This window comes from Eleginops maclovinus, chromosome 22, assembly GCF_036324505.1.
Source record: "Eleginops maclovinus isolate JMC-PN-2008 ecotype Puerto Natales chromosome 22, JC_Emac_rtc_rv5, whole genome shotgun sequence".
NCBI classification, from domain to species: Eukaryota; Metazoa; Chordata; class Actinopteri; order Perciformes; family Eleginopidae; genus Eleginops; species Eleginops maclovinus.
The window spans coordinates 24,423,959-24,447,224 of record NC_086370.1 but is presented as its reverse complement, the minus strand read 5'-3'; the positions used below and the strand labels follow the sequence as shown (position 1 = coordinate 24,447,224).

At 44.9% G+C, this 23,266-nt stretch overlaps 1 protein-coding gene across 1 annotated transcript in view; it reads left to right on the top strand.

Moving 5' to 3' along the window:
• ubr2 (ubiquitin protein ligase E3 component n-recognin 2) overlaps nucleotides 1–23,266 on the top strand; it is a 48,903-nt gene that overhangs the window by 16,324 nt on the left and 9,313 nt on the right. The window contains 18 exon segments of the mRNA XM_063875658.1: nucleotides 464–529; nucleotides 610–726; nucleotides 4,283–4,346; nucleotides 4,691–4,815; nucleotides 5,455–5,507; nucleotides 11,547–11,649; nucleotides 11,783–11,831; nucleotides 11,912–12,066; nucleotides 19,010–19,112; nucleotides 20,837–20,946; nucleotides 21,532–21,615; nucleotides 21,718–21,896; nucleotides 21,987–22,195; nucleotides 22,307–22,400; nucleotides 22,533–22,694; nucleotides 22,764–22,849; nucleotides 23,028–23,088; nucleotides 23,168–23,265. Coding sequence (XP_063731728.1) covers nucleotides 464–529; nucleotides 610–726; nucleotides 4,283–4,346; nucleotides 4,691–4,815; nucleotides 5,455–5,507; nucleotides 11,547–11,649; nucleotides 11,783–11,831; nucleotides 11,912–12,066; nucleotides 19,010–19,112; nucleotides 20,837–20,946; nucleotides 21,532–21,615; nucleotides 21,718–21,896; nucleotides 21,987–22,195; nucleotides 22,307–22,400; nucleotides 22,533–22,694; nucleotides 22,764–22,849; nucleotides 23,028–23,088; nucleotides 23,168–23,265 — 1,918 coding nt within the window.

Here is a 23,266-nt window from a genome sequence, read left to right as displayed (position 1 = left end):
CCTGGAGCTGAACCCCCTCCGCAGCAGCTCTGTGTGTCTGTGCAGGATGTCTGCAGGAGGGACTGAGAGTGGTTGTGTAATGTCTCTGTTCTAGAGCTGAACTCTGAGAAGTGTTTCAGAAATAATGCTGGATGTGGTTTGGAACATCATATGGGGTTCAATCACGGCAGCGTTTAGCTGAGTCTCTCCGTCAGAAACTCCTCTCTTCAGACAGAGCTGTGCTCCAAAGGGGCGTGGCCAGCTTCAGCTCCAAAGGGGCGTGACCAGCTTCTGCTCCAAAGGGGCGTGGCCAGCATCAGCTCCAAAGGGGCGTGACCAGCTTCTGCTCCAAAGGGGCGTGGCCAGCTTCAGCTCCAAAGGTTGTGGCCAGCTTCAGCTTCAAAGGGGCGTGGCAAGCTTCAGCTCCAAAGGGGCATGGCAGGAGAGGACTCTTTAAAGTAGAGACCGTGTGTGTGTGTTTCAGATTTATTATTATCACAACGTGAAGTGTCGAGTGGAGATGTTTGACAAGGACATCATCATGCTGCAGGTACAAAGAGTAATTAATATACATAAATAAATTGTTGTGTACCCTGTTATTAAATATAATATTGAGTGATGTTTGTGCAGGTGGGGGCCTCCATGATGGACCCGAACCACTTCCTAATGATCGTCCTGAGCCGCTTCGAGCTGTTCCACATCTTCAGCTCTGCAGACTGCAGGATCAGACTCCGAGAGGCCAACAAGGTGTGTTATTACCAGGCTAGGAATTTCACTGTGGCCATGATGGCCATGGCATGTCCCCTCGGTCTGGCCGTGATGCCCCGAAAATAATTGTACGTCCTACGGCCACCATGGCCGTTGTGCCCTGATTCTGTTAAAATCTCGAAGTTGCTTTAACAGTGTCAGAGCGGTGGTCTGGGCTCTGAGCTGCATTAGTGCTTGTAGCTTGGATTGGTTGCGCGCACCTCACATGTCATCATCACTGCAGCGTCTCGCTGTAAGAATACGAGGAGGCCTCGTGTCTCTCGGTCCGTGAGTTTATTCACTTCTGAGACAGGTTACTGTCGTCCGGAACCACGGCAAAACAACAAAGAAGTATGTTAATTATCACACACGTATACCGTTAGCTCCAGTGGCGGCTGGTGGAGTTTTCTCCAGTGGGGGCTATAACTCCAAAATGTATTAAAAAAAAGAAAAGCATGCATACATGTACTAAGGTATCAAACGAGTGTATTTACATCAATGAAAACAACAACAACATTATAGAGAGATAGAAGTGCAAAGAGAAACAAGTGCGATATATAGAGTACAGTATATGCAGTTCAGAGTGATTATGTAAAGATAAGGGCAGTATAAAGATGGGGGAATAATTGGCATAGTATAAACAGATGTAGTATGAACAAACATACAGGTGTGCTATATTACTATACAGATGGCCAGTATACATATATAATATCTATCTATCTCTCTATCTATCTCTCTATCTATCTCTCTATATCTATCTCTAGATATATCTATATCTAAATAATATATATCATATATAACATGGACAATACACATACTTTATGACAGAAGGCTGTGACGTCAGCCCCGCCGCCAAATCCAGCTGCATTCAGCTCGGAGCGCAGGAGAGGTGCGCCCCAACATCGTCCTATCTCTTGTATTGAAGAGGAGCTACTGCGCATGTACAACTTTTAACGAGAGTCTATGGGCAAAGATTCCTGCGCCCCAGGGCGGAAATACGTCACCAATCAGACAATGTCAACGAACGAAACGACTTTACTCATCATTAACTATGAAATATTTATCTTGCACATCTAAAATAATATAAACATATATTTCAAATATTTATATTTTATTATTTCATTTTTTGTCTTATTCAAGGAAATGTGGTGAGAGGTGAGTGGTGGGGCGGCGCCCTAGCGCCCTCTATTGGTCAGCCGCCACTGGTTAGCTCTCTCGTAGCATTCCCCCGTCTCTCTCTCTCTCTCTCTCTAGGAACCTCCCTTCTCCTCACCCAGTGGCATTTTTATATGTACAAAACTGGTGGGGCAAGAACAACTTAGATATATAAAGGCTTCTTGTACCTTAATACATGGAGTAGAGAGCGCTACCACAAAGCAAAACTTAACAATAACAACAACCGTGACACCTCAGCATGAAAACATCAGACTGTAGGAAAACAAAGACACTCGTCACGGTGGTTACAATAGCAATCGATCCACCAGATGGAGAGCCTAAAGGATAAACACAGACATGAACATAAACTATACACATGTTATTACAGCGCTGTCACATCTTATTACACATGTTATTACGGCACTGTCACATCTTAGTACACATGTTATTACACATGTTATTACAGCGCTGTCACATCTTATTACACATGTTATTACGGCACTGTCACATGTTATTACACATGTTATTACGGCACTGTTACATGTTATTACACATGTTATTACAGCGCTGTCACATCTTATTACACATGTTATTACGGCACTGTTACATGTTATTACACGTGTTATTACGGTAATGTTACATGTTATTACACATGTTATTACACATGTTATTACACATGTTATTACAGCGCTGTTACATGTTATTACACATGTTATTACACATGTTATTACAGCGCTGTTACATGTTATTACACATGTTATTACAGCGCTGTTACATGTTATTACACATGTTATTACAGCACTGTCACATGTTATTACACATGTTATTACAGCACTGTTACATGTTATTACACATGTTATTACACATGTTATTACAGCACTGTCACATGTTATTACACATGTTATTACAGCACTGTTACATGTTATTACACATGTTATTACACATGTTATTACAGCGCTGTCACATCTTATTACACATGTTATTACAGCACTGTCACATGTTATTACACATGTTATTACAGCGCTGTTACATGTTATTACACATGTTATTACGGCACTGTCACATCTTAGTACACATCTTATTACACATGTTATTACGGCATTGTTACATGTTAGTACACATGTTATTACGGCACTGTTACATGTTAGTACACATGTTATTACGGCACTGTTACATGTTATTACACATGTTATTACGGCATTGTTACATGTTATTACACATGTTATTACGGCACTGTTACATGTTATTACACATGTTATTACGGCACTGTTACATGTTATTACACATGTTATTACGGCACTGTTACATGTTATTACACATGTTATTACGGCACTGTTACATGTTATTACACATGTTATTACGGCACTGTCACATGTTATTACACATGTTATTACGGCACTGTTACATGTTATTACACATGTTATTACGGCACTGTTACATGTTATTACACATGTTATTACGGCACTGTCACATGTTATTACACATGTTATTACGGCACTGTCACATGTTATTACACATGTTATTACGGCATTGTTACATGTTATTACACATGTTATTACGGCACTGTTACATGTTATTACACATGTTATTACGGCACTGTTACATGTTATTACACATGTTATTACGGCACTGTTACATGTTATTACACATGTTATTACGGCATTGTTACATGTTATTACACATGTTATTACGGCACTGTTACATGTTATTACACATGTTATTACGGCACTGTTACATGTTATTACACATGTTATTACGGCACTGTCACATGTTATTACACATGTTATTACGGCATTGTTACATGTTATTACACATGTTATTACACATGTTATTACGGCATTGTTACATGTTATTACGGCACTGTCACATCTTAGTACACATGTTATTACGGCACTGTCACATCTTAGTACACATGTTATTACACATGTTATTACAGCGCTGTCACATCTTAGTACACATGTTATTACACATGTTATTACGGTAATGTTACATGTTATTACACATGTTATTACTGCACTGTTACATGTTATTACACATGTTATTACACATGTTATTACAGCACTGTCAAATGTTTTTACAGCACTGTTACATGTTATTACACATGTTATTACACATGTTATTACACATGTTATTACACATGTTATTACACATGTTATTACACATGTTATTACACATGTTATTTCAGCACTGTTGCATGTTATTACACATGTTATTACTGCACTGTTACATGTTATTACACATGTTATTACACATGTTATTACAGCACTGTTACATGTTATTACACATGTTATTTCAGCACTGTTACATGTTATTACACATGTTATTACATCTCTGATACTGTGTGTGTGTGTGTGTGTGTGTGTGTGTGTGTGTGTGTGTGTGTGTGTGTGTGTGTGTGTAGGATCTGGTGCAGCAGAACAACACTCTGATAGAGGAGATGCTGCATCTCATCATCATGGTGGTCGGTGAGTTCAGAATCAGGGCAAATTAACAGTTACAGCAAAAGTAAAAATCAAAAATATTAATTAAGGGGCATGCATCAAATATTGGAGATTGAAATTACACAATTTACAAAAAGTACCCATGCAGGTTGACAGCAGCGAATACAGTGACCAGTTAAAGGTAGGATCAGTGGAGCATGTGGAAGTGAGATAGCGAGAAGCACAGGTATTACACACTGTTACAGGAGGTGATTACTCTCAGATACAAGACACAGTTCCTTCATCCATTACATTATTCTTTAAACTGTGTGTGTGTGTGTGTGTGTGTGTGTGTGTGTGTGTGTGTGTGTGTGTGTGTGTGTGTGCAGGTGAGAGGTATGTCTCAGGTGTGGGACAGGTGGAGCCCTTCGATGAGGTCAGAAGAGAAATCATCCACCAGCTGTCAATCAGACCCATGGCTCACAGCGAGCTGGTGAAGGCTCTGCCCGAGAACGTGAGACATATACCTGTCTGTCTGACTCTTTACCTGTCTCTCTGTTTGCCTGCCTGTCTTTCTGTTTACCTGTCTTTCGGTGTACCTGTCTCTCTGTTTACCTGTCTGTCTGTCTGTCTGTCTGTCTGTCTGTCTGTTTTTTTTACCTGTCTGTATGTTTGCCTGTCTGTCTGTTTACCTGTCTTTAGGTGTACCTGTCTCTCTGTTTACCTGTCTGTCTGTCTGTCTGTCTGTCTGTCTGTTTTTTTTACCTGTCTGTCTCTCTGTTTTCCTGTCTGTATGTTTGCCTGTCTGTCTGTTTACCTGTCTTTAGGTGTACCTGTCTCTCTGTTTACCTGTCTGGGTGTTTACCTGTCTGTCTCTCTGTTAAACTGTCTGTCTCTCTGTTTACCTGTCTGTATGTTTACCTGTCTGTCTCTCTGTTTACTTGTCTGTCTGTCTGTCCGTCTGTCTGTTTACCTGTCTGTCTCTCTGTTAACCTGGCTGTCTGTTTCCCTGTCTGTCTCTCTGTTAACCTTTCTGTCTGTTTACCTGTCTCTCTGTTTAACAGTCTGTCTGTTTACCTGTCTCTCTGTTTAACAGTCTGTCTGTTTACCTGTCTCTCTGTTTAACAGTCTGTCTGTTTACCTGTCTCTTCAGGGGAACAAGGAGACGGGTCTGGAGACGGTCATCGACGGTGTTGCTTCATTCAAGTAAGTTCAATACACGTCTGTCCTCCTTAAATACTCGTCAGTCCTCCTTAAATACACATCAGTCCTCCTTAAATACACGTCAGTCCTCCTTAAATACACGTCAGTCCTCCTCAAATACACGTCAGTCCTCCTCAAATACACGTCAGTCCTCCTCAAATACACGTCAGTCCTCCTTAAATACACGTCAGTCCTCCTCAAATACACGTCAGTCCTCCTCAAATACACGTCAGTCCTCCTCAAATACACGTCAGTCCTCCTCAAATACACATCAGTCCTCCTTAAATACATGTTTAAATACACGTCAGTCCTCCTCAAATACACGTCAGTCCTCCTCAAATACACGTCAGTCCTCCTTAAATACACGTCAGTCCTCCTCAAATACACGTCAGTCCTCCTCAAATACACGTCAGTCCTCCTCAAATACACGTCAGTCCTCCTCAAATACACATCAGTCCTCCTTAAATACACGTCAGTCCTCCTCAAATACACATCAGTCCTCCTTAAATACATGTTTAAATACACGTCAGTCCTCCTCAAATACACGTCAGTCCTCCTTAAATACATGTTTAAATACACGTCAGTCCTCCTTAAATACATGTTTAAATACACGTCAGTCCTCCTTAAATACACGTCAGTCCTCCTTAAATACATGTTTAAATACACGTCAGTCCTCCTCAAATACACGTCAGTCCTCCTTAAATACATGTTTAAATACACGTCAGTCCTCCTTAAATACACGTTCAAATACACGTCAGTCCTCCTTAAATACACGTCAGTCCTCCTTAAATACATGTTTAAATACACGTCAGTCCTCCTCAAATACACATCAGTCCTCCTTAAATACATGTTTAAATACACGTCAGTCCTCCTCAAATACACGTCAGTCCTCCTCAAATACACGTCAGTCCTCCTTAAATACATGTTTAAATACACGTCAGTCCTCCTTAAATACATGTTTAAATACACGTCAGTCCTCCTCAAATACACATCAGTCCTCCTTAAATACATGTTTAAATACACGTCAGTCCTCCTCAAATACACGTCAGTCCTCCTTAAATACACGTTTAAATACACGTCAGTCCTCCTTAAATACACGTTTAAATACACGTCAGTCCTCCTTAAATACACGTCAGTCCTCCTTAAATACACGTCAGTCCTCCTTAAATACACGTTTAAATACACGTCAGTCCTCCTTAAATACACGTCAGTCCTCCTTAAATACACGTTTAAATACACGTCAGTCCTCCTTAAATACACGTCAGTCCTCTTTAAATACACGTCAGTCCTCCTTAAATACGTCAGTCCACCTTAAATACACATCAGCTCTCCTTAAATACATCAGTCCACCTTAAATACACATCAGTCCTCCTTAAATACATGTTTAAATACACGTCAGTCCTCCTTAAATACACGTCAGTCCTCTTTAAATACACGTTTAAATACACGTTTAAATACGTCAGTCCCCCTTAAATACACGTCAGTCCTCTTTAAATACACGTCAGTCCTCCTTAAATACGTCAGTCCACCTTAAATACACATCAGCTCTCCTTAAATACATCAGTCCACCTTAAATACACGTCAGTCCTCCTTAAATACACATCAGTCCTCCTTAAATACATGTTTAAATACACGTCAGTCCTCCTTAAATACACGTCAGTCCTCCTTAAATACACGTCAGTCCTCCTTAAATACATGTTTAAATACACATCAGTCCTCCTTAAATACACGTTTAAATACACGTCAGTCCTCCTTAAATACACGTCAGTCCTCCTTAAATACACGTTTAAATACACGTCAGTCCTCCTTAAATACACGTCAGTCCTCTTTAAATACACGTTTAAATACACGTTTAAATACGTCAGTCCCCCTTAAATACACGTCAGTCCTCTTTAAATACGTCAGTCCTCCTTAAATACGTCAGTCCACCTTAAATACACATCAGCTCTCCTTAAATACATCAGTCCACCTTAAATACACATCAGTCCTCCTTAAATACTCATCAGTCCACCTTAAATACGTCTTAAATAAATGTCAGTCCACCTTAAATAAACATCAGTCCACCTTAAATACACATCAGTCCCCCTTAAATACACATCAGTCCTACTTAAATACGTCAGTCCACCTTAAATACACATCAGTCCTCCTTACATACGTCAGTCCTCCTTAAATACACGTCAGTCCTCCTTAAATACACATCAGTCCTCCTTAAATACGTCAGTCCTCCTTAAATACACATCAGTCCTACTTAAATACGTCAGTCCACCTTAAATACACGTCAGTCCTCCTTAAATACGTCAGTCCACCTTAAATACACGTCAGTCCTCCTTAAATACACGTTTAAATACACGTCAGTCCTCCTTAAATACACGTCAGTCCTCCTTAAATACACGTTTAAATACACGTCAGTCCTCCTTAAATACACGTTTAAATACACGTCAGTCCTCCTTAAATAAACATCAGTCCACCTTAAATACACATCAGTCCTCCTTAAATACACATCAGTCCACCTTAAATACACGTCAGTCCTCCTTAAATACACGTTTAAATACACGTCAGTCCTCCTTAAATACACGTCAGTCCTCCTTAAATACGTCAGTCCACCTTAAATACACGTCAGTCCTCCTTAAATACACGTCAGTCCTCCTTAAATACACGTTTAAATACACGTCAGTCCTCCTTAAATACACGTTTAAATACACGTCAGTCCACCTTAAATAAACATCAGTCCACCTTAAATACACATCAGTCCTCCTTAAATACACATCAGTCGTACTTAAATACGTCAGTCCACCTTAAATACACATCAGTCCTCCTTAAATACACATCAGTATTCCTTAAATACGTCAGTCCACCTTAAATAAACATCAGTCCACCTCAAATACACATCAGTCCACCTTAAATACACATCAGTCCTCAAATACACATCAGTCCTACTTAAATACGTCAGTCCACCTTAAATACACATCAGTCCTACCTAAATATGTCAGTCCACCTTAAATACACATCAGTCCTACCTAAATACGTCAGTCCACCTTAAATACACATCAGTCCTCCTTAAATACGTCAGTCCTCCTTAAATACACATCAGTCCTCCTTAAATACGTCAGTCCTCCTTAAATACACATCAGTCCTCCTTACATACGTCAGTCCTCCTTAAATACACATCAGTCCTCCTTAAATACGTCAGTCCTCCTTAAATACACATCAGTCCTCCTTAAATACACATCAGTCCTACCTAAATACGTCAGTCCACCTTAAATACACATCAGTCCTACTTAAATACGTCAGTCCACCTTAAATACACATCAGTCCTCCTTACATACGTCAGTCCTCCTTAAATACACATCAGTCCTACTTAAATACGTCAGTCCTCCTTAAATACACATCAGTCCTCCTTAAATACGTCAGTCCTCCTTAAATACACATCAGTCCTCCTTAAATACACGTCAGTCCTCCTTAAATACACGTCAGTCCACCTTAAATACACATCAGTCCTCCTTACATACGTCAGTCCTCCTTAAATACACATCAGTCCTCCTTAAATACGTCAGTCCTCCTTAAATACACGTCAGTCCTCCTTAAATACACGTCAGTCCTCCTTAAATACACATCAGTCCTACCTAAATACGTCAGTCCACCTTAAATACACATCAGTCCTCCTTAAATACACATCAGTCCTCCTTAAATACACATCAGTCCTCCTTTAATACACATAATTCCACCTTAAATACACATCAGTCCTCTTAAATTACACATCAGTCCTACTTAAATACACTGTCAGTCCTCACTCAAATACACGTCAGTCCTCCTCAAAATACACGTCAGTCCTCCTTAAATACACGTCAGTTCCATCCTCAAATACACGTCAGTCCACCTTAAATACACATCAGTCCTCCTTAAAATCACATCAGTCCTCCTTAAATACACATCAGTCCTCCTTAATACACATCAGTCCACCTTAAATACACATCAGTCCTCCTTAAATACACATCAGTCCTACTTAAATACACGTCATCCTCCTCAAATACACGTCAGTCCTCCTTAAATACACTTCAGTCCTCCTTCAAATACACGTCATCCCTCCTCAAATACACGTCAGTCCTCCTTAAATACACGTCAGTCCTCCTCAAATACACGTCAGTCCTCCTTAAATACACGTCAGTCCTCCTCAAATACACGTCAGTCCACCTTAAATACACATCAGTCCTACCTAAATACGTCAGTCCACCTTAAATACACATCAGTCCTACTTAAATACGTCAGTCCACCCTTAAATACACATCAGTCCTCCTTAAATACACGTCAGTCCTCCTTAAATACACATCAGTCCTACTTAAATACACATCAGTCCTACTTAAATACGTCAGTCCTCCTTAAATACACATCAGTCCTACTTAAATACGTCAGTCCTCCTTAAATACACATCAGTCCTACTTAAATACGTCAGTCCACCTTAAATACACATCAGTCCTCCTTCCATACGTCAGTCCTCCTTAAATACACATCAGTCCTCCTTAAATACGTCAGTCCTCCTTGAATACACGTCAGTCCTCCTTAAATAAACATCAGTCCACCTTAAATACACACCAGTCCTCCTTAAATACACATCAGTCCTCCTTACATACATCAGTCCTACTTAAATACGTCAGTCCACCTTAAATACACATCAGTCCACCTTAAATACACATCAGTCCTCCTTAAATACGTCAGTCCACCTTAAATACACGTCAGTCCTCCTTAAATACACGTTTAAATACACGTCAGTCCACCTTAAATACACGTCAGTCCACCTTAAATACACGTTTAAATACACGTCAGTCCTCCATAAATACACGCTTAAATACACGTCAGTCCTCCTTAAATACACGTTTAAATATACGTCAGCCCTCCTTAAATACGTCAGTCCTCCTTAAATACACGTTTAAATACACGTCAGTCCTCCTTAAATACACATCAGTCCACCTTAAATACGTCTTAAATAAATGTCAGTCCACCTTAAATAAACATCAGTCCACCTTAAATTCACATCAGTCCTACCTAAATACGTCAGTCCTCCTTAAATACACGTCAGTCCTACTTAAATACGTCAGTCCTCCTTAAATACACATCAGTCCTACCTAAATACGTCAGTCCACCTTAAATACACATCAGTCCTCCTTAAATACACATCAGTCCTACTTAAATACGTCAGTCCACCTTAAATACACATCAGTCCACCTTAAATACACATCAGTCCTCCTTAAATACGTCAGTCCTCCTTAAATACACATCAGTCCTCCTTACATACGTCAGTCCTCCTTAAATACACATCAGTCCTCCTTACATACGTCAGTCCTCCTTAAATACACATCAGTCCTCCTTACATACGTCAGTCCTCCTTAAATACACATCAGTCCTCCTTAAATACGTCAGTCCTCCTTAAATACACATCAGTCCTCCTTACATACGTCAGTCCTCCTTAAATACACATCAGTCCTCCTTACATACGTCAGTCCTCCTTAAATACACATCAGTCCTCCTTACATACGTCAGTCCTCCTTAAATACACATCAGTCCTCCTTACATACGTCAGTCCTCCTTAAATACACATCAGTCCTCCTTACATACGTCAGTCCTCCTTAAATACACATCAGTCCTCCTTACATACGTCAGTCCTCCTTAAATACACATCAGTCCTCCTTACATACGTCAGTCCTCCTTAAATACACATCAGTCCTCCTTACATACGTCAGTCCTCCTTAAATACACATCAGTCCTCCTTACATACGTCAGTCCTCCTTAAATACACATCAGTTCTCCTTACATACGTCAGTCCTCCTTAAATACACATCAGTCCTCCTTACATACGTCAGTCCTCCTTAAATACACATCAGTCCTCCTTAAATACGTCAGTCCTCCTTAAATACACATCAGTCCTCCTTACATACGTCAGTCCTCCTTAAATACATGTATTGTATGTATTGTGTGTATCGACTGTATTACTGAGTGAGTTTGTGTATTGTGTGTAATGACTGTGTATTGTGTGTACTGTGTGTACAGGAAGCCGGGGGTGACAGGGCGGGGTCTGTACGAGCTGCGAGCTGATTGGCAGAAACACTTCAACCTGTACTTCCATCACTACAGCCGAGCAGACCAATCCAAGGTAACTCTGACAGGGGGCGGGTGAAGGTAACGGGCAGTGTTGTGTGTCGTCATGGTAACGGGCAGTGTTATGTGTCGTCATGGTAACGGGCTGTCTTGTGTGTCGTCATGGTAACGGGCTGTGTTGTGTCCAGGCTGAGGAGGCTCAGAGGAAGCTGAGGAGACAGAGAGGAGACGACACAGGTAACTCACCTTGAGGAACTACAGGTACCCTATCATACTGATGATGAGGATCGCTAATCTGTGTGTTTGTGTGTGTGCAGCCCTGCCCCCCCCTGGGCCCCCTTCTCTCTGTCCGATGTTCTGCAGCCTGGTGAACCTGCTGCAGTGTGATGTGATGCTTGCCCTCCAGGGGGCCGTTCTGCAGTGGGCGGTGGAGCCCAGCGGGGGGGGCTGGACCGAGGCCATGCTGCAGAGGGTGAGACAGGAAGGGGGGGGGTGAGAAACGCTGCAGAGAGTGAGACAGGGAGGGGGGTGATACACCTGCAGTGGGGGGACATGCTGCAGAGGGTGACACAGGGATGAGGGGAGTGGTGCAGAGGGTGAGACAGGGATGGGGGGAGTGGTGCAGAGGGTGAGAAACTGTTGTCGCAGCTTAAAAGCAGCTGCTCATCTTCCTAAGATCTGTAACGTGTGACTACTGTGGGACGCATCAGAGACTCCTATAGGACGCATCAGAGACTGCTATAGGACGCATGAGATAGGACGCATCAGAGACTCCTATAGGACGCATCAAAGACTCCTATAGGACGCATCAGATAGGACGCATCAGAGACTCCTATAGGACGCATCAAAGACTGCTATAGGACGCATCAGATAGGACGCATCAGAGACTCCTATAGGACGCATCAAAGACTGCTATAGGACGCATCAGATAGGACGCATCAGAGACTCCTATAGGACGCATCAAAGACTCCTATAGGACGCATCAGATAGGACGCATCAGAGACTCCTATAGGACGCATCAAAGACTCCTATAGGACGCATCAGATAGGACGCATCAGAGACTCCTATAGGACGCATGAGATAGGACGCATCAGAGACTCCTATAGGACGCATCAGATAGGACGCATCAGAGACTCCTATAGGACGCATCAGATAGGACGCATCAGATAGGACGCATCAGAGACTCCTATAGGACGCATCAGATAGGACGCATCAGATAGGACGCATCAGAGACTCCTATAGGACGCTTGAGATAGGACGCATCAGAGACCACTATAGGACGCATCAGAGACTCCTATAGGACGCATGAGATAGGACGCATCAGAGACTCCTATAGGACGCATGAGATAGGACGCATCAGAGACTCCTATAGGACGCATGAGATAGGACGCATCAGAGACTCCTATAGGACGCATGAGATAGGACGCATCAGAGACTCCTATAAGACGCATCAGATAGGACGCATCAGAGACTCCTTTAGGACGCATCAGATAGGACGCATCAGAGACTCCTATAGGACGCTTGAGATAGGACGCATCAGAGACCGCTATAGGACGCATCAGAGACTCCTATAGGACGCATCAGATATGACGCATCAGAGACACCTATAGGACACATCAGATAGGACGCATCAGAGACCGCTATAGGACGCTTCAGAGACTCCTATAGGACGCATCAGATAGGACGCATCAGAGACTCCTATAGGACACATCAGATAGGACGCATCAGAGACCGCTATAGGACGCATCAGAGACTCCTATAGGACGCATCAGATAGGCCGCATCAGAGACTCCTATAGGCCGCATCAGAGACTCCTATAGGACGCATCAGAGACCACTATAGGACGCATGAGATAGGACGCATCAGAGACCGCTATAGGACGCATCAGATAGGACGCATCAGAGACTCCTATAGGACGCATCAGAGATTCCTATAGGACGCATCAGAGACTCTTATAGGACGCATCAGATAGGACGCATCAGAGACTCCTATAGGACGCATCAGATAGGACGCAAGAGATAGGACGCATCAGAGACTCCTATAAGACGCATCGGATAGGACACATCAGAGACTCCTATAGGACGCATCAGATAGGGCGCATCAGAGACTCCTATAGGACGCATCAGATAGGACGCATCAGAGACTCCTATAGGACGCATCAGATAGGGCGCATCAGAGACTCCTATAGGACGCATCAGATAGGACGCATCAGAGACACCTATAGGCCGCATCAGAGACTCCTATAGGACGCATCAGAGACTCCTATAGGACGCATCAGATAGGACGCATCAGAGACTCCTATAGGCCGCATCAGAGACTCCTATAGGACGCATCAGAGACCACTATAGGACGCATGAGATAGGACGCATCAGAGACCGCTATAGGACGCATCAGATAGGACGCATCAGAGACTCCTATAGGACGCATCAGAGATTCCTATAGGACGCATCAGAGACTCTTATAGGACGCATCAGATAGGACGCATCAGAGACTCCTATAGGACGCATCAGATAGGACGCAAGAGATAGGACGCATCAGAGACTCCTATAAGACGCATCGGATAGGACACATCAGAGACTCCTATAGGACGCATCAGATAGGGCGCATCAGAGACTCCTATAGGACGCATCAGATAGGACGCATCAGAGACTCCTATAGGACGCATCAGATAGGGCGCATCAGAGACTCCTATAGGACGCATCAGATAGGACGCATCAGAGACACCTATAGGACGCATCAGATAGGACGCATCAGAGACTCCTTTAGGACGCATCAGATAGGACGCATGAGATAGGACGCATCAGAGACTCCTATAAGACGCATCAGATAGGACACATCAGAGACTCCTTTAGGACGCATGAGATAGGACGCATCAGAGACTCCTATAGGACGCATGAGATAGGACGCATCAGATAGGACGCATCAGAGACCGCTATAGGACGCATCAGATAGGATGCATCAGAGACTCCTATAGGACGCATCAGATAGGACACATCAGAGACCGCTATAGGACGCATCAGATAGGACGCATCAGATACCGCTATAGGACGCATGAGATAGGACGCATCAGAGACTCCTATAGGACACATCAAAGCCTCCTATAGGACGCATCAGATAGAACGCATCAGAGACACCTATAGGACGCATCAGATAGGACGCATGAGAGACTCCTATAGGACGCATCAGAGACCGCTATAGGACGCATGAGATAGGACGCATCAGAGACTCCTATAGGACGCATCAGAGACTGCTATAGGACGCATGAGATAGGACGCATCAGAGACTCCTATAGGACCCATCAAAGACTCCTATAGGACGCATCAGATAGGACGCATCAGAGACTCCTATAGGACGCATCAGATAGGATTTATCAGAGACTCCTATAGGACGCATCAGAGACTCCTATAGGACTCAAATAGGACGCATCAGAGACTCCTATAGGACTCAAATAGGACGCATCAGAGACTCCTATAGGATGCATGAGATAGGACACATCAGAGACCGCTATAGGACGCATGAGATAGGACGCATCAGAGACTCCTATAGGACGCATCAGATAGGACGCATCAGAGACCGCTATAGGACGCATGAGATAGGACGCTTCAGAGACTCCTATAGGACGCATCAGAGACTCCTATAGGACGCATCAGAGACCACTATAGGACGCATGAGATAGGACGCATCAGAGACCGCTATAGGACGCATCAGATAGGACGCATCAGAGACTCCTATAAGACGCATCAGAGATTCCTATAGGACGCATCAGAGACTCCTATAAGACACATCAGAGACTCCTATAGGACGCATCAGATAGGACGCATCAGAGACTCCTATAGGACGCATCAGATAGGACGCATCAGAGACTCCTATAAGACGCATCGGATAGGACGCATCAGAGACTCCTATAGGACGCATCAGATAGGGCGCATCAGAGACTCCTATAGGACGCATCAGATAGGACGCATCAGAGACTCCTATAGGACGCATCAGATAGGGCGCATCAGAGACTCCTATAGGACGCATCAGATAGGACGCATCAGAGACACCTATAGGACGCATCAGATAGGACGCATCAGAGACTCCTTTAGGACGCATCAAATAGGACGCATGAGATAGGACGCATCAGAGACTCCTATAAGACGCATCGGATAGGACGCATCAGAGACTCCTATAGGACGCATCAGATAGGGCGCATCAGAGACTCCTATAGGACGCATCAGATAGGACGCATCAGAGACACCTATAGGACGCATCAGAGACTCCTTTAGGACGCATCAGATAGGACGCATCAGATAGGACGCATCAGAGACTCCTATAGGACGCATGAGATAGGACGCATCAGAGACTCCTATAGGACGCATGAGATAGGACGCATCAGAGATTCCTATAGGACGCATCAGATAGGACGCATCAGAGACTCCTATAAGACGCATCGGATAGGACGCATCAGAGACTCCTATAGGACGCATCAGATAGGGTGCATCAGAGACTCCTATAGGACTCAGATAGGACGCATCAGAGACTCCTATAGGACGCATCAGATAGGACGCATCAGAGACTCCTATAGGACGCATCAGATAGGACGTGTCAGAGACTCCTGTAGGACGCATGAGATAGGACGCATAAGAGACCGCTATAGGACGCATCAGATAGGACGCATCAGAGACTCCTATAGGACGCATCAGATAGGACGCATCAGAGACTCCTGTAGGACGCATGAGATAGGACGCATCAGAGACTCCTATAGGACGCATCAGATAGGACACATCAGAGACCGCTATAGGACGCATCAGATAGGACGCATCAGAGACCGCTATAGGACGCATGAGATAGGACGCATCAGAGACTCCTATAGGACGCATCAGATAGGACGCATCAGAGACTCCTATAGGACGCATCAGATAGGACGCATCAGAGACCGCTATAGGACGCATGAGATAGGACGCATCAGAGACTCCTATAGGACGCATTAGAGACTCCTATAGGACGCATCAAAGACTCCTATAGGACGCATCAGATAGGACGCATCAGAGACTCCTATAGGACACATCAGATAGGACGCATCAGACTCCTATAGGACACATCAGAGACTCCTATAGGACGCATCAGAGACTCCTATAGGACGCATCAGATAGGATTTATCAGAGACTCCTATAGGACTCAAATAGGACGCATCAGAGACTCCTATAGGACGCATCAGATAGGACGCATCAGAGACCGCTATAGGACGCATGAGATAGGACGCATCAGAGACCGCTATAGGACGCATGAGATAGGACGCATCAGAGACACCTATAGGACGCATCAGATAGGACGCATCAGAGACCGCTATAGGACGCATGAGATAGGACGCATCAGAGACTCCTATAGGACGCATCAAAGACTCCTATAGGACGCATCAGATAGAACGCATCAGAGACACCTATAGGACGCATCAGATAGGACGCATGAGAGACTCCTATAGGACGCATGAGAGACTCCTATAGGACGCATCAGAGACCACTATAGGACGCATCAGAGACTGCTATAGGACGCATGAGATAGGACACATCAGAGACTCCTATAGGACGCATCAAAGACTCCTATAGGACGCATCAGATAGGAGGCATCAGAGACTCCTATAGGACTCAAATAGGACGCATCAGAGACTCCTATAGGACGCATCAGATAGGACACATCAGAGACCGCTATAGGACGCATCAGATAGGACGCATCAGAGACCGCTATAGGACGCATCAGAGACTCCTATAGGACGCATCAGATAGAACGCATCAGAGACCGCTATAGGACGCATCAGATAGGACGCATCAGAGACCGCTATAGGACGCATCAGAGACTCCTATAGGACGCATCAGATAGGACGCATCAGAGACCGCTATAGGACGCATCAGATAGGACGCATCAGAGACCGCTATAGGACGCATCAAAGACTCCTATAGGACGCATCAGATAGAACGCATCAGAGACACCTATAGGACGCATCAAAGACTCCTATAGGACGCATCAGATAGGACGCATCAGAGACTCCTATAGGACGCATCAGATAGGACGCATCAGACTCCTATAGGACACATCAGAAACTCCTATAGGACGCATCAGAGACACCTATAGGACGCATCAGATAGGGCGCATCAGAGACTCCTATAGGACGCATCAGATAGGACGCATCAGATAGGACGCATCAGAGATTCCTATAGGACGCATCACATAGGACGCATCAGAGACTGCTATAGGACGCATGAGATAGGACGCATCAGAGACTCCTATAGGACGCATCAAAGACTCCTATAGGACGCATCAGATAGGACGCATCAGAGACTCCTATAGGACGCATCAGATAGGACGCATCAGACTCCTATAGGACACATCAGAAACTCCTATAGGACGCATCAGAGACACCTATAGGACGCATCAGATAGGGCGCATCAGAGACTCCTATAGGACGCATCAGATAGGACGCATCAGATAGGACGCATCAGAGATTCCTATAGGACGCATCACATAGGGTGCATCAGAGACTCCTATAGGACGCATCAGAGACACCTATAGGACGCATCAGATAGGACGCATCAGAGAGCGCTATAGGACGCATCAGATAGGACGCATCAGAGACACCTATAGGACTTATCAGATAGGACGCATCAGAGACTCCTGTAGGACGCATGATAGGACGCATCAGAGACCGCTATAGGACGCATCAGATAGGACGCATCAGAGACCGCTATAGGACGCATCAGATAGGACGCATCAGAGACCGCTATAGGACGCATCAGAGACTCCTATAGGACGCATCAAAGACTCCTATAGGACGCATCAGATAGAACTTATCAGAGACTCCTATAGGACGCATCAGAGACCGCTATAGGACGCATCAGATAGGACGCATCAGAGACCGCTATAGGACGCATCAGAGACTCCTATAGGACGCATCAAAGACTCCTATAGGACGCATCAGATAGAACTTATCAGAGACACCTATAGGACGCATCAGATAGGACGCATCAGAGACTCCTATAGGACGCATCAGAGACTGCTATAGGACGCATCAGATAGAACTTATCAGAGACACCTATAGGACGCATTAGATAGGACGCATCAGAGACTCCTATAGGACGCATCAGAGACTCCTATAGGACGCATCAGAGACTGCTATAGGACGCATGAGATAGGACGCATCAGAGACTCCTATAGGATGCATCAGAGACTGCTATAGAACGCATCAGAGACTGCTATAGAACGCATCAGAGACTCCTATAGGACTCAGATAGAACGCATCAGAGACTCCTATAGGACTCAGATAGAACGCATCAGAGACTCCTATAGGACTCAGATAGAACGCATCAGAGACTCCTATAGGACTCAGATAGAACGCATCAGAGCATCACTAACAGGAAATACTCTGTGTGTGGGGGCAGGTGCTGCACCTGGTTGGTCTGGCTCTCCTGGAGGAGCACCAGCAGCTGGAGACCAGAAGAGAGGAAGAGGAGGGATCCTTCAGATACAGCTGCAGAATCACCCGTCAGTACACACACTATTATATCATGGTATCATGTGGGGCCTCAGAGGTACAGTGGGGCAAAAAGGTATTTAGTCAGCCACCAATTGTGCAAGTTCTCCCATTTAAAAAGATGAGAGAGGCCTGTAATTTTTATCATAGGTACACTTCAACTATGAGAGACAGAATGGGGGAAACAATCCAGGAAATCACATTGTAGGATTTTAATGAATTCATTGTAAATTCCTCGGTAAAATAAGTATTTGGTCACCTACAAACAAGCAAGATTTCTGGCTCTCACAGACCTGTAACTTCTTCTTTAAGAGGCTCCTCTGTCCTCCACTCGTTACCTGTATTAATGGCACCTTTTTGAACTCGTTATCAGTATAAAAGACACCTGTCCACAACCTCAAACAGTCATACTCCAACTCCACTATGGCCAAGACCAAAGAGCTGTCAAAGGAGACCAGAGACAAAATTGTAGACCTGCACCAGGCTGGGAAAACTGAATGTGCAATAGGTAAGCAGCTTGGTGTGAAGAAATCAACTGTGGGAGCAATTATTAGAAAATGGAAGACATACAAGACCACTGCTAATCTCCCTCCATCTGGGGCTCCACGCAAGATCTCACCCCGTGGGGTCAAAATGATCACAAGAACGGGGAGCAAAAATCCCAGAACCACACGGGGGGACCTAGTGAATGACCTGCAGAGAGTTGGGACCAAAGTAACAGAGGCTACCATCAGTAACACACTACGCCGCCAGGGACTTAAATCCTGCAGTTCCAGACGTGTCCCCCTGCTTAAGCCAATACATGTCCAGGCCCGTCTGAAGTTTGCTAGAGGGCATTTGGATGATCCAGAAGAGGACTGGGAGAATGTCATATGGTCAGATGAAACCAAAATAGAACTTTTTGGTAAAAACTCAACTCGTCGTGTTTGGAGGAGAAAGAATGCAGAGTTGCCTCCAAAGAACACCATACCTACTGTGAAGCATGGGGGTGGAAACATCAAGCTTTGGGGCTGTTTTTCTGCAAAGGGACCAGGACGACTGATCCGTGTAAAGGAAAGAATGAATGGGGCCATGTATCGTGAGATTTTGAGTGAAAACCTCCTTCCATCAGCAAGGGCACTGAAGATGAAGCGTGGCTGGGTCTTTCAGCATGACAATGATCCCAAACACACCGCCAGGGCAACGAAGGAGTGGCTTCGTAAGAAGCATTTCAAGGTCCTGGAGTGGCCTAGTCAGTCTCCAGATCTCAACCCCATAGAAAATCTTTGGAGGGAGTTGAAAGTCCGTATTGCCCAGGGACAGCCCCAAAACATCCCTGCTTTAGAGGAGATCTGCATGGAGGAATGGGCCAAAATACCAGCAACAGTGTGGAAACCTTGTGAAGACTTACAGAAAACGTTTGACCTCTGTCATTGCCAACAAAGGGTATATAACAAAGTATTGAGATGAACTTTTGTTATTGACCAAATACTTATTTTCCACAATCATTTGAAAATAAATTCTTTAAAAATCCTACAATGTGATTTCCTGGATTTTATTTTCTCATTCTGTCTCTCATAGTTGAGGTATACCTATGATAACAATTACAGGCCTCTCTCATCTTTTTAAATGGGAGAACTTGCACAATTGGTGGCTGAATAAATACTTTTTTGCCCCACTGTATCTGGGGTCCAGGTGAGGCCCCAGTCCCTCCGGCAGTGTTTTTATTATTATATGTTTTGTATATTGTGCTCAGGTCCAGGTGAGGCCCCCAGTCCCTCCGGCAGTGTGCTGGCTCTGCTGGAGAGTCTGCAGAACGCTCCTCACCTGGAGGTCCACAAAGACATGATCACCTGGATCCTGAAGGTGAGGTCTGAACACACAGTGAACCAGCTCTCTGAGGGACAGGTGTGTCTGAGTCCTACTGTCTCCTACGTTCTGGTGTGTGTGTGTGTGTGTGTATGTGAGCAGCTGTTCACGAGTAGTGTGTGTGTGAGCAGCTGTTGACGAGTAGTATGTGTGTGTGTGTGTGTGAGCAGCTGTTGACGAGTAGTGTGTGTGTGTGTGTGAGCAGCTGTTGACGAGTAGTATGTGTGTGTGTGTGTGTGTGTGTGTGTGAGCAGTTGTTGACGAGTAGTGTGTGTGTGTGTGTGTGTGTGAGCAGCTGTTGACGAGTAGTGTGTGTGTGTGTGAGCAGCTGTTGACGAGTAGTGTGTGTGTGAGCAGCTGTTGACGAGTAGTGTGTGTGTGTGTGTGTGTGTGTGTGTGTGTGTGTGTGTGTGTGTGTGTGTGTGTGTGTGTGTGTGTGTGTGTGTGTGTGTGTGTGTGTGTGTGTGTGTGTGTGTGTGTGTGTGTGTGTGTGTGAGCAGCTGTTGACGAGTAGTATGTGTGTGTGTGTGTGTGTGTGTGTGTGTGTGAGCAGCTGTTGACGAGTAGTGTGTGTGTGTTCAGATGGTGGCTAACGTGAAAACCATGAGAGAACGATCGTCCTACAGTTCCACAGTCACTGTGAGACCAGGACAAGGACCGGAGGAGGTACCCCCCCCCCACACACACACACACACACACACACACACACACACACACACACACACACACACCTCTCTCTCTATCAGTCTGAGTATGTGGTCTCTGTAGACGCTGCGGGACAAAGATAAGGCTGAGAGGAAGAGGAAGGCAGAGATGGCTCGGCTGAGGAGGGAGAAGATCATGGCTCAGATGTCAGAGATGCAGAAACACTTCATCAACGAGAACAAGGAGCTGTTCCAGCAGAGCCTGGAGGACCTGGAGGCCTCGGGATCCACTTCAGAGAGCAGGTACACATGTACACACCTGTACACCTATCCTCCACTGCTGCAGAAAGCAGGTACACCTGTACATCAGGCTGATAAAGTGTTCCCCCCCAGTCCTCCCAGGTCGGACCCTATCTGCATGTCTCAGGTGTGTTTGGGCCCACGGAGGTCAGGTGCAGCGCAGCGCCGTCAGCTGGTGACCTGCATCCTGTGCCAGGAGGAGCAGGAGGTCAGAGGTCAGGGCAGAGCCATGGTACTGGCAGCCTTCGTCCAGAGGTCAACCGTCCTATCAAAGAACCGCCGCCACAGCTTACCTGAGCCAGGTGGGCAGGGTTTCACTCTGACATCATCAGGGCAGCAGCTATTTGTGTTCACCAGTGTTGAATGACAGGTGTGTGTGTTTGTGTGTGTGTGTGTGTGTGTGTGTGTTTCAGTGCATTACGACCCTCTGTTCATGCACCCCGACCTGTCTGTAGGGACACACACTGCCAGCTGTGGACACATCATGCACGCCACCTGCTGGCAGAGGTTAGGCCTGCACATAATAAATCCTGTTAAGTAAATACTGCTTTTTTAATAATGGTGATATGATAACACATTTGTAATGATTTATATTTATACTTGCACATGTGACTTTTTTCTGCCATTGTGTGTGTTCAGGTACTTTGAGGCGGTGCAGGTGAAGGAGCAGCGGCGGCAGCAGCGACTCAGAGGACACACCAGCTACGACGTGGAAAACGGAGAGTTCCTCTGTCCTCTGTGTGAATGTCTGAGCAACACTGTGATCCCCCTGCTGCCTCACACACACTCACCTGACCACAGGTACACACACACACATACGCACTCACCTGACCACATGTACACATTCATCTGTCCTCTTGTTTTTCTCAGTGTGGATCATCCTAGTCTGGAGACGTGGTTTAAAACCACCAGTCAGCAAATCGCAGCACTACGCTCCGCCCACAGGAGACAGTCTGGTCAGTAACCTGTCAATCATTTGGAGGGCAGAGTCACATTATTCTGATGTACTGATTTGATCGTAAATAAACTGTGTGTGTGTGTGTGTGTGTGTGTGTGTGTGTGTGTGTGTGTGTGTGTGTGTGTGTGTGTGTGTGTGTGTGTGTGTGTGTGTGTGTGTGTGTGTGTGTGTGTCAGGTGTACCGGAGGGGGTGGAGCCTGATGTTCCTGAAGGCTTCAGAGTGGACTTTATGCCTCTGTGAGTCAGCTGACCGTACCTGAAGCCATCACACCAACTTCATTGAGCTTAAGAAATACAAGTGTGTGTGTGTTTTCAGGAATCCATTCTCCAGCAGCATCAGTGAGATGATTACCACCTTCAGCATGTCCATTTATAAAGTGGCTCTGAAGCTGAACCCCAATGAGCAGGACCCCCG